Raw genomic sequence first — 13114 nt, forward strand, 5'->3', positions numbered from 1 at the left:
TTATGTGATTTGGTTTTGTGCATTGACATGCCTTTGTTGGGTTCAGCAATGAAACAAGTGAATTAGCTGATATAGAATGGGACAACCTCGGCTTTGCGTTTCTTCCTACTGATTATATGTACGTCATGAAATGTGCTCAAGGTGAAAACTTTTCTAAAGGTGAATTACAGCGTTTTGGGAACATTGAATTGAGCCCCTCAGCTGGAGTCTTGAACTATGGGCAGGTTCAATATTCAAGTCTTTATCTCCAGTTCCATTTCATTCAACATGAGAATTGCTTGTTTGTGTGTGTGTGTGTGTATGCTTTTCTGGACTAATATTGGATTCTGAGATATGTGGGTTCTGAAAGGTATTATCATGGAGGTAGATCCCAAAACCTTGATTAATGAAACCTTGATAAATGAAGTTAAAATGAAGTAAAAGTTTGAGAATGATATATTTGAATTAAGTAATATGATTACTTGGATAAAAGTCTATCCCAGTTTACTCTTTCTTTTGTTTGGCTCTTTAGGGATTATTTGAAGGTATGAAAGCCTACAGGAAACAAGATGGTAATATACTCTTGTTTCGTCCTGAGGAAAATGCATTGCGGATGAGGTTGGGTGCAGAGCGAATGTGTATGCCATCACCGTCTGTTGAACAGTTTGTGGAAGCTGTAAAGGCTACTGTTTTAGCAAATAAACGTTGGGTAATTTACAACCATGATTCAGTAGTAAGATATTTTCTTTGTGAATGTTAGCATGTGTAATATTACTAGTGAGTTGTCAATCTCTCGTTTCAGGTTCCCCCTCCAGGCAAAGGTTCCCTATATATCAGGCCATTGCTAATGGGAAGTGGTGCTGTTCTTGGTCTGGCACCTGCTCCTGAGTACACATTTCTGATTTATGTTTCACCCGTTGGAAACTATTTTAAGGTTTGTTTTTGTACTTCCATATTTCTACAAAATGTGAATTTTCTCTTTAAAATTTGTTTTCAATAACTTTATTCTATTTGTTTTTGTTATGCCAGGTTTATTATGGTCAATTTGTTTTTAAACTTAAGGCAGTTTTAAATAATTCACTAACTCATGCTTCAATTCAATTTTGGACCCATGTTGGAATCTTTCACTTCGATAAATATTGCCCATTTTAATTAATTTATCAGTTTTGATGTTTGTTTCAAATGTTTCAGTGACTCATAGTCATAGTCATGAATGTTATAATTTACACGCACAGTTTTATCTTCCTTTTTGGTGCCCGAATGTATAATTCAATGCAGCACTTTGTTCTTTTTTACTTTTATCTTTTTGTTATATGAGTGTGCAGATTTGTTTCATTGCGATTTCCTTTTTTAGACGTAAATATGTAGTTGTTTGCATTTGGTTTCTACACGTTTGTGATATTTTTGTCTCCTTTTAGCTAGCGTAGGTGCATTTCTGGTGACAATCATTCAATGTCTTATATTTGTATATCTGGTGGCAGGAAGGTGTTGCGCCGATAAATTTGATTGTTGAGCATGAATTGCATCGTGCTACTCCTGGTGGCACTGGAGGTGTAAAGACTATAGGGAATTATGCTGCGGTAAGCTAGTGTTCCTCTTCTTGTTTAGTTCTTATTTACCTGAACTTTTGCCAAATTCTTTTTTGGAAAATTCTTGCTTGTCTGCTCCATGAAACTTTTGTCCAGCTCTACTTTCTTAGTGTAAAGGTATGAAACAGCAAACTTATATTTTTTTCCTCTGCATATGGTTCAAAAAAATTTTGTACATCAAGAACTAAAAGCAACATTTCTTTATTTAGTTTTATAGATATTATATAGCATAGTGATCAAATATGGTTTCACACTCTCTTTAAATGTGAGGCTCTGGCCGTGTTCATTGATGGGCTTATAATTTATAAACATCAAATATTTATTTCTTTAGTAAGTTTAAGTTGTGCAAAGTCAATGACTGAAAAAAGTCTTGTCCTAAGCATTTTCCTGTGGTTAAATTAGCGCTTCTTGGTGTTTTGCTGTTCTACTTTATTAAGCTTAGATTATAGTATGTAGCTGTTGTTGTGTAATCTTTTAACATCAAATCATTTATGTGTAGGTTCTGAAGGCTCAGTCTGCTGCAAAAGCAAAAGGCTATTCTGATGTTCTATACCTTGACTGTGTTCACAAAAGATATCTGGAGGAGGTTTCCTCATGCAACATTTTTGTTGTGAAGGTATTGCGACTGGAATTCACCGTGTTTATTATTATTTACATTCAGTATATCATTATTGATTGGTGGTGGGAAGGGCAGGACATTTAGATGATAACATCTTATGTACAGAATTATAGGATCCTGTGATACGTCTTTCTCTACATTGTTGCCATTTAATTCTAGATTTGAATGCCTAGATCCTTTTGGAAGAACCATGCTTTCATGGTATTATTGAGTTCATAGAGTGGCATGCCAAAATCATCCACCTGCACTTGCTATGATCTGGAATGGGATCACCATTCCACTACTTGAGAAAATGCAGCATTTTCCAAACCAACACTCTTTTGAAGCATCTTATTTTGATGCCCTTTTGGTTACATCTGTCACTGACATTGGCACTTATGGACCTGCCAATATTATGCTACCAACATGAAAGCATGGCTACTGCCGCTGGCATGAAAGACATCTAACATTTACTATTTATTGCTACTTGGCATGTCGAATAACCTTTAGCACTGAAATCCACTTTTAGCATTGCAACCTTTCATCAATACCGTAACGTAACAACAAATGCTCTAGCATTTCATCATTTCTGTGTTTGATATAATTGAAGAAGAAGCTTGTACCCATTTAATTTCTGGAATAAATTCTAATGTAATTTTTACTCCTATAGCAGTCTGGAAGCAGCACTGTTTCTTGAATGTAAATGGAGCCTAGTGCTTTCAATGACTGGCCTACTGCTTCTAATATAATTATTTGTGATTTTGTTTAACTATTGTATGATCTGTCTTGTTTGACCTAAATTCAACTGCATTCTTTCCCTGTAACTTAACATCTCGTGCAGCATAATCCCCCATATATCTGTCATGTAATATTCACTCTCAAGCATATATGTACTAAATGATGTCAATTTTTCTTGTGTTCTAGGATAATATTATCTCTACTCCTGAAATCAAGGGAACGATCTTACCTGGCATTACTCGAAAGAGTATAATTGATGTTGCTCGTAGCGAAGGATTCCAGGTATAATTGATGTTACTTATTGAAAGTAATTGTATGTGATTGTGGGGTTGGGGATGGGGGATTGTGTTTCCTTAGTTGTTCTGCTGCTATTAACCTTGTCCTTGCTTCTTGTTTACTAGATAGTGAAAGGTATACTGTTTCTAGTCTTTTTTAAAAAAATAAAAAAATAAAATTTGTTTGCATTGATTCTTCATTATGCAATGTGATTTACAACTTTTTCTGCAGTAGCTTAAATGTGTTATCGAGTAACTTCATTTCCCGATCCCCATCTAATAATGTGCAGGTTGAGGAGCGCCAAGTGGCAGTTGATGAATTACTAGATGCTGATGAAGTCTTTTGTACGGGAACAGCTGTGGTTGTATCACCTGTTGGCAGCATCACTTATCACGGTAAAAGGTAAATTTTCTATGTCTAGTGAAAGCGTCGAAGAGTGTTTTTCTGTTCTCTTTTTTGGTCTGAAAGCAAGTTTTTCTTTGTGCTCCAACAAGATGGGAAAAGGTTTCCGGCATTTAAGTTTTTTTCCTCAATATGGGGAAATAAAGTTGTCTTCTTCGGCCTTTCCTTGTTTGCGGGAGGAGAAAACAATTGTTTGCGGGGATAGAAAACAATCTGCTCCTGATTCTGTCCACCTCTTATAAGGGGTGAAAAATGCCTTTTTCAATTTAATATGGCTCACATATATAGCTATTATGGTGCAAGCTAAATGCAATTTATTGCATCGCAATAGATGTCTCTTATTCATAATGTGAAGCTCTCTTGCTTATTATAAATATAGGGCCTCCCTCATTCAACTGAGTTGAGTGGATACCAGATTCGAAGTAAAAATAATCATCTTTGGTTTGTGCAGGGTGTCTTATGGAGAGGGCGGGTTTGGAGCTGTGTCAGAAAAGCTCTACTCTGTGCTTACCAGACTACAGATGGGCCTCACCCAGGACAAGTTGGATTGGACTGTTGAGCTAAGGCAAAAAACATACTGAAGTGAAAATCCGAGTTTTACTCTCCCGCTGCAGGTGCTCCAAATCACTATCAATCCTTTGGTTGACTGCTAGTTATTTCTTGTTTACCTTGTTTGTTTTACTATTTCCCTCTGTTTGTAGATAGTCCGTTCTTGAACTGGGATTTTGCACTTTTCGTTCAGATTTCTTATTAGTTAACATTTCTTATGTGTTACCAAAACATAAAAATTTCGTATGTGCATCGCTCACCTCAATAGCACTTATTAGATTCAATGGTATTATAAATATTTAGTTCTATTTTAAATATGGTCGAATATCATAAGCCCGCGAGTATTTTTCCATAACGTACCATATAAATCACAACTCAAAATCCATTTTAGGTTGGCTACCTCCTCTACCTAAAAAGCAACCGCTACCATTCAAATCCATATGTTTCTGTTGGGCCAGATACACTCTTTACTTTAAAACCATCCAAAACATCTGCTTTGGTTGGAAGTTTTCATGCACTTAAAATGGATCCACACATTGCTTAACATTTTAATCTAATTAGAGATCCGCATAATTGAGGTTAACCCACATCTCCTATAACTTATGGATCATCTTAGATCGGCTTATTCGACGGCTATTTATAATTAAATTAGTGCACTGCAGATTCTAGTTCAATTCTGCGATGATTCTCATTGTCAAAAAATCTAGAAGAAACTGAGATTATTTCTTTGTATCAAAGAATGATCCGTGATTAAATTAGTGCAGCATACCATTAGACTTCGTCGTCTAATGACACTTTTAAGAGAGTCCTTGACAAGCACCATATCTCGGTTTCTTTTCAACTTGAGCAGAGCAATAAGCTATTTGTCGTTTTTGTAAGAGTCAAATTGCTTTCTAGTGCATTGAAAATTTGAGCCCCCCAAGACCTAAACACAATCTCCGGGAGTATCATCAAGTATGCAAAGCCAATAGCCTGATATGAAAGCGGCGCCATTACCACTAAACTTTCAAAAGTAAATGTTAAAATATATTGAAAATTTATCTGCATCTTTGTCTTATCTATGTTTTAAATTTCTCTGCACTTCCTTTCTCCTCCAAAAAGCTAGACTTGGAAAAGCACAATGAGCAAGGAAGAAACCGCGTTGCTGACTTCCTTTTTAATGGAAAGCAAAGCAAAAGTTGAGCTGATGATCATAGAAAAAAGGTTCAGTTGCTTTCTTCTTAGAAAGATTTTGTAGCAGTCAATTATGGGAATGCTTTCCCTCCTTTGTCACAAACTACTCACAGAGCATTTGACATCTGTCACAGTCGGTCATTACCATTGTTGAGGAAAATTATTGGAGATACACAGCTATCACATGGATCATCGTTTTATGTAATGAATAGGAAATACACAATAAATAATTTCTCTTGTGATTACATACTTTTTTTCTTTTTCTTTTCGATGAATTGAATAAGAGTGTAGATTAAGAGTTTTAGAGGCTATTTAAAGTAGCTAAGTGCAATAATATTATGACTAAACGTTATATAATACAAAAAGCTTTTTGTATAACGTTTATCATAATATTTTTGAAAATTTTCAATATAAAACGTTTGAATTTACAGCTTGATCCATACTTACCTCATTGCCACGAAACTACATGTAGGGATTACGTTCATACTTGTTTTAAAATGAAAAAAAATCCTTGAATAGAAAGTTGAACTTCCAGAATTCCATTTTTTTCTTTTAAAATTTCCATGCATGCATGGCTAAATTTGCAGGGTCAACTTACAATAAATGTAGTCAAGACTGATGGTCTCCAGAGTCCAGGTTGTTTCTAGATCCTACTATCAAATTTAAGGATCTTAGGCTTCTAGATGTTGATATATCTTTCGTTCTTTCTTCGAAGACACTTGTTTTCTTTATTTTACAGATGCATGGTTTTATTATAAAGAAAGAAATATAATTATTTTCAGTGGACTATAATAGACAATACTTCAAGAATCAAACATAGATGAGGAAAAACAGATTATTTTATAATTTGTTCTCTGACTAAATTGACATTCTCCTGTATATATAATAAATGGTTCAGAACTTCAGACGATGTGCAGCATTATAATTCTCCCTCTTTGTCCAATTTCCAATGGTGGGAAATTTCCAGTCACTTGCATATTGAAAGCAAATTTTGGTTAAAAAGGACCACCCAGATAACAATTTCAAAGCAATAAAACGATGAATAAAAAATCCCTTTCAAACAAGGTGCTTCTGAAGAAAATATCTACTTCCTTGAAAAATATGAGGCAGAAAGTGTTTTTATGACTTATGAACACTTTTAAATTTTTCTGCCAAACGCAATTGTAAATTTTTTGTTGTCATGGAGTGCTTTCAACATTTTCAGAATCACTTCCAAATAGTAATTAGTTAATACAACGTTCTATAGAAGCTAGCTCACGTGAAGAACAGCTTTGTTTCCACTAGTCAGTCAAATGTACTTGTGCAATACAAATGGTTTGGTTAGAAAATGCCTCGAGAAGAAAGTGGCCTTGAGCTGTGTTGCTTTGAAAACTGTCAGTCACAATAACTCTTTCACACCAAGAATAGGTCTTCGACTTGGATCACACATGAAAAAGAAGAGAAAAGGTTTTAAAACAAACGTGAGAGAGAGAGAGAGAGAGAGAGAGAGAGAGTAGGCCCGTTTACTTGGCCTACCAAGAAGACCATTTCCTTCTCTTCATTAAAAGTAGTGTACTTCCTTCAACCACACTTTACCACTAGCAACTTTTTTCTTCTTCTTTCTTCGATAGGAACTTTATATATACTTTGATTTTTTGTTTTATAACTTTATATACTTGTTCTGACCACATAATATACGACAACAAAACCCAATTTAAAAAAAAATAAAAATCATAAGACAAATCTAAGTTTTGTGAAAAATCAACAAGCAGCCTACCTTTGACTTTTTACCCTTTCATACTGGGTCAAGGCAGCCATTTTTTTCTTTTTTGGTGTTCATTTTTTCTTTTTCTATGTGGTTTCCTTTGATTATAAGCTGGGCCTCTCATGCACGAGATTAAAGATAATTTAATCATTAAAGACTGTAGAATATAATAATAATCAGACCTCAAAAAGACCGGCAAGAAGGTCTAAGATCTGATGTAATACAAGTGACAGTGGGATTCCTCTATGGGATCACCGGCTGCTGACTGCTAATATAAACAAGCACTCTAGTCTCTTTTAAAGTCTTTAGCATAATTATATTTTGCTATTTGGGTCTAAAAAATGGCATGTGTCATTTGCATAATTGGTTACTTTACGATTGGTCCAGCAAATGTTATTTAAATTTTAAATAATTAAATCAAAATCTTGTTGTATCTTTGTTTTTGGTACCTAAAAAGCTATCCATTATTGCTGCAAAGTTTGTATCGATGGTGGATGCATCTGTTGTGTGTTTGAAGTTGTTGATGCAAAGAACAGTCCTCAACCCGCATGGATAATTGTCAACCGTTAATTTATTATGTAAATGCATAGACAGTTCACAGTCGTCCACGTACCAAGGCTTCAAAATCCTTTTGTAGGCCATGTCCCAGGTCAGATAATCCCCTTTGTCATATCATATCCTACTATCACATCACAGGTTTTGCTTTAATATCACGGTAATGGTAATTTCGGGGTGATTTCTTCTTCTATTGGTGGTGATTCGGTCACCTACCATAACGAAAAACCTTCCAGTATATTCCACACAACAATAGTAGTATACCTCATGCCGCCTCCCGACTTCTAGATTTTTCAATCTATGTTGTCTATAATTAGAAGATGAATAGAATAAATCTCTTAACAGAGCATAACAAGTCAAAATTATTTGATATCTTCAAAGTTCATAGGACAAAATACTAGAGGGATTATTTACCTTTTCCAACTGCCTTAGCGTACACATTTGTCTGTCGATATATTATTAGCAACTGGTCACAATAATTGATTTTATAAAGTACATCCAAGAACGGAGTTATAAATTTTTATACGACAGGGCTATAATTTTGATTTTCTATCTATTATATATGGATGACTGAGTGATTTTGTATAAGGAGTTGTTCGAGTACACTGGATCAATTCTTGCAGTGATATAATGCAATGAATTTCCTAACAATTAGCACCAAACTGATATTAAATCCCACCTAGTTTAAGGGTGGCTCCACCCTCTATCCTCCTCGAGTGCATATCAATACATTATGTGGTCAGCTAAGATAATGAGATCAAATCACATGATTATTGACACATTAATGTGAGATGATTCACGGATCAATTTTTATATTAATGTGACAATAACAATTCGATTTAATGACACCAATCTCAATTTTGTTGGAGGAAGTCATGCAGGGTAGTTGAATGAAAAAATAAATCTTTATTACTTTATATATGTACTCACAATATGAAATGCAAGAAGCTCAAAATGAATGTAATCGAATCCGAGGATGTGAGGACGTCATGTAGTCGAATCCGAGGATGAAGATTGTATCCCTTACCCAATTTTCTTTCCATCTTAGAGTATTAATTTCTTGCCTTCCTATGTTTTTGTTTTTGTTTGCCTTTCTATGTTATCCAGGTGAAGAAAATGCATAATAATTGATAAGGAGTTGGGCCTTTTCAAGTGAATAAAATCTACTTTTGGTGGTTTGTTTCTATATTAGCTGGAGGACTCATTTTTAAGAAAAGTTAAAAACAGTCTGTTATTGCTTCATCCACTAGGGAGGCTGACTTTGGGGTGTGCTTATTCACAAAATACTGTCCCTAAATTCCTCAAAACTCTCTTGATATTTTCATCGAAACCAACCCCAACGACTCCAAAATCCGAGAAAAGAAAAGAACAAAAAACCAGAGGTTAAGACTTTTGAAAGGGTCATTTCAATTAAGAGATATTTAGTCAAATATTCATTCTTAGCACTAAAATTATAAATAAACTCTACACTATTTAATTTTTATAAATATACAAAAAAAAAATCAAAAAATGACAGCTGACACAATTGAATTTAATTTTAATTATTAAATTACTTTGATACCCCATTGAGTGTTTTGAGCTCTTTTATGAGGTTTTTGGGTTAGGTTTGTTTTAAGAAATCAATGACAGTTTTGTAATTTGAAAGAAATTAAAAACCTTTTTGTTATGTTGTAAATGAGCTTTGGGTGTGTTTCTAAAGTCCATTTTATATAGAGTTTTTTTATATAATTTGAGCTCCTATATTGGGTATTATAATGAATCTCCCTTTCATTAAACCATGAAGCCTGGTTAATTATATATAGTTCATTTTATTTATTTTTTTACCCTTGGTTGTATGTTTTCTTCGTCCTTGGTTGGTGGAATGAAAGTTTCTTATTTGATAAAAAAGGAAAAAAAGAAAAGAAAAAAAAAAAGACTTAGCTAGGTAACTGTCAAGCTCTTTAATTATATAAAAAATAATAATAATTTAAACCTATCCTGAGACTAGGCCTCTCATAAAAAAAGAAAAAAAAAAGAAAAAAAAGGATCCTGACTAGGCCCTTTTGAGTTATGATCAAGATGATGAATGGTTCTCCTCATTGCAGGCATAACTGATGAGTAAGGAACCATTCATAGTCATAAACCAGAGGAAGAGTTCAAACCAAGCTGATGTCTGATTTGTTTGCTTCAACTCTTGAAACCTTCTAGAGTTGCGTCACTTATTTCTTCAACATCATCACCATCCACTATGTTATGTTCTACAGAGAGAGAGAGAGAGAGAGAGAGAGAGAGAGAGTCAAGGTGGATGGCGGACATAGTGTGTGTTTTAGAGAGAGACAGAGAGAGAGAAGAGAGAGATATTCTGGAGTGAGAAAGACAATGAGATAAAACCCTGGTCTCCTGTTCTGGCATTTCCAATTTCTCTAATATTCTATACGTAAAGGCTCATCCTTTTTTCTTCAATTCACCTTTTTGAAATTCTGTGACCCTTTCCATGCCCCTCTCCCTCTTTCTCCAGCTATTATACTCTCTCTCTCTCTTGAATATATTATATTATATTATATTAATTAACATTATCATTATCTTTATCAAATCATCATCAAGTGGAAGCAGCTGATATATACTTATATAGAGCTAGCTTAGTACCTGAACCTGCCTTCACATCACAACATAACCCAGATCACAAAAAGCCAAAGCCAAAGCCCAAGCCATGGGGAGAGCTCCTTGCTGTGACAAAGCCAATGTCAAGAAAGGTCCCTGGTCACCTGAGGAAGATACCACCTCAAGGCTTACATTGAGAAGCATGGCACCGGCGGCAACTGGATTGCCTTGCCCCAGAAGATAGGTCAGTATAGTTAATTGAAATCTTCCTCTCAAATCAGTTAACAGGATTAATAATAAACTTTCTTTTTAGCTGATCATCTGATCATTATGATTAATATTGTGCTGCTCTCATGATCAGGCCTTAAAAGGTGTGGCAAAAGCTGTCGCCTTAGATGGTTGAACTATCTCCGGCCGAATATCAAGCATGGAGGTTTTTCAGAGGAAGAAGACAATATCATCTGCAGCCTCTATATAAGTATTGGAAGCAGGTATATATATATTATAAAATTTCAAGCCTATATCCTAATTTAATTTCTTTCTCATCCTCTTAATTTTAAGTACCTTTTCTGTATATAGGTGGTCTATAATTGCAGCCCAGTTACCAGGGCGAACTGACAACGACATTAAGAACTACTGGAACACAAGACTGAAGAAAAAGCTCTTGGGCAAGCAGCGCAAGCAACAACAGGCTCAGCAGAGCCGCCGTGCCGCCAGCAGCCTAAAGCAAGAGATGATTAAAAGATCAGAAAGCGGTGCAAATTTTGCTAACCTTCCAGTTGGGTTTGTGACCCAAAATCCTTACTGGGCTCCAGAGCTACCAGTGGCAGTGTCCATGGTGAATTATCAAACACATGAGCCTCAACTCATCAAGGACCAGGCTTCCATTAAGAACATGCTCATCAAACTTGGAGGAAGATTTTCAGCTGACAATATTACCACTACAACCACCAACACAAATTTTCTGTACCCTGTTGACATTTCCTCCAGCTCCTCATCAGATCATCAATTCTATCAGAACTCCATTGATGTGCTTACTTGTACTTCAGCACCCAACAACAATATTTATGCTGCTGATCAGTTTGCAAGCACACACTATGATGCTAATAATAATGGTGGGGGTTCAAGTAGTCCAACCATGTTTCAGGGCCTTGATGATCACAACAACAATCTACAGGCTGATCATCATCTAAGTGAATTGGTGGTTTATGGCAACGACTTTCCTCATCAGCATCAGCAATTGGATGGCTTCTATCAAGCGGCCGAGACGCTGAACAACGGTAGCACTGGAACTAGTACTACTTCTGCAGAGAGTGAAATTAGTTGGGGAGACATAAACTCCCTGGTTTATAGTACTCAGATGGTTTCAGACTATGAAACCTGCCAACAAAGAATGCCCACAGTTCATTCTGTTTTTGCAGAGTCAACCTACTTTGGCCTCAAATGACACCAATGTAAATGGTAACTGGGGTTGGAGGGCTGTAAATGAATTTGGACCACAAGGGATTTGGTGTCTCAATTTCAGAAAAAAGGCTAGCCATATTGAACTGAGTAGGATTTGTTTACTTTTCAGTCAGACTTTGATCAAGTTGACCATCTCTTTATTTCTCATTTCTTTGATTTATAATTAATTAACAACTTTAATTTCTCTCTAATATGTTAGCTTGGCTGAAGTATCAAATTCAAATTACTTGTGATTTATGTTGATTGTATTGAGCTTTAACTTAGGATTTTGATGTCTTAAAAGTTTTACTTGTGGTCTTCTGCACCTGCATGGGTCCAAATGTGTGGGCACTGAGTGCAGTTGGGATATTTATTCTATTGACAAGTCTGATCTGCAGGTGCAGTTTGAGCAACTTTACGGTTCTATTTCTTAGTTACAACTTCTACTAGGTAAAAAAGTACTTCCAATCAGCTCACATGGGTTGAATTTCATGTGGCAGAAAATACATCCGAACCCTTCGTGTTAGTGCTTTGACGTTTTGGCCATAACTGGCTAGGCTCTAGCATACAGGGAATCAGAATGTGGCTGCATTCCTTTATAGTTTTCTTCATGTCTATAATGACAACAAGAGCTGTGAAAAAACATTTTCTAGTCCGTGTTATCTGTAGTTCCAACTAGAAAGTGGAAATAGCAATTTCCAATGTTACGGCTGATCATAGCAAAACATTATTCACACTTTTTTTTTTCTGTTATTTATCCTCACCTTTAGTGTTCATGATCATATACTTGTTTGCGATAAATATATGGCTTGTTAATTCGTGGACTCTTTTAACAATCGGGGAGGGTTGTGACTATTCCAATTTCGGGAAGAGAAGTACCCACTAGATTAATTAAGAGTTAGTTGGTAGCTTAGTACAGTTTAGAACTCCATTAGGATTAATATCATGTTAATAGTAGACCTGTTATTTGTGCCCAAATATCTATGAATCCACCTTTCTTTTACCTGCACACACTTCTCAAGACACAAGCTCTCTCAGTACACTGGAGCTTGTAAATACATGTCCATGAAATAGATGCCAAGCACTTTTATAACTATCCATATGCAAAATAAGAGCATGCAGCATCCTATATCGCCTTTAGCCTAAAGTAAGAAGGTGATTTCTTACGCAGAACGTTTGACCATGCATATAAATTTAATTAGCAAAAGGGATTGAAGACAATATGCAATCATGCAAGGAAAGTAAACTAAAGCATACGTGTCTCTAATATTAAGGACGTAAGTTCATGTAGAGAGGATGTCAAAAAGTGCCACAACACAGTAGTTTTGTGGAGACAGATCGGTAGAGAAATGATATCAGGTATGTCTTATATGCTCCACAAGTCAAAAGGAGATAAACAAGTTCGCACTAACAAAGTTAATCAAGATTGACCAAGTCATGAACAGCTGGCCTAAGCATAAGTCAAGCTCACATTGTGTTTACTCAGTC

General features: G+C 35.5%; 2 protein-coding genes across 2 annotated transcripts in view; both read left to right on the forward strand.

Moving 5' to 3' along the window:
- The window catches only part of ATBCAT-5 (branched-chain amino acid aminotransferase 5 / branched-chain amino acid transaminase 5 (BCAT5)), a 52389-nt gene extending 47943 nt beyond the window's left edge, over window positions 1-4446 (forward strand). The window contains exons 4-11 of the mRNA XM_008237843.2: window positions 47-224; window positions 512-688; window positions 782-913; window positions 1461-1559; window positions 2068-2184; window positions 3091-3186; window positions 3470-3582; window positions 4034-4446. Of these exons, the coding sequence (XP_008236065.1) occupies window positions 47-224; window positions 512-688; window positions 782-913; window positions 1461-1559; window positions 2068-2184; window positions 3091-3186; window positions 3470-3582; window positions 4034-4163 (1042 nt within the window). The 3' untranslated portion in view covers window positions 4164-4446. The remainder of the gene's footprint in view (window positions 1-46; window positions 225-511; window positions 689-781; window positions 914-1460; window positions 1560-2067; window positions 2185-3090; window positions 3187-3469; window positions 3583-4033) is intronic.
- A 5207-nt stretch (window positions 4447-9653) lies between these two features.
- On the forward strand, window positions 9654-11838 carry LOC103334852 (uncharacterized). Its single transcript, XM_008237831.3, is given in 4 exon segments — window positions 9654-10362; window positions 10365-10427; window positions 10545-10674; window positions 10763-11838. Coding segments are annotated over 4 exon segments (1131 nt in total). The 5' UTR covers window positions 9654-10292; the 3' UTR covers window positions 11631-11838.
- Window positions 11839-13114: the final 1276 nt, after the last annotated feature.

This window comes from Prunus mume, linkage group LG1, assembly GCF_029339155.1.
Source record: "Prunus mume cultivar Tortuosa linkage group LG1, ASM2933915v1, whole genome shotgun sequence".
Classification (NCBI taxonomy): domain Eukaryota; kingdom Viridiplantae; phylum Streptophyta; class Magnoliopsida; order Rosales; family Rosaceae; genus Prunus; species Prunus mume.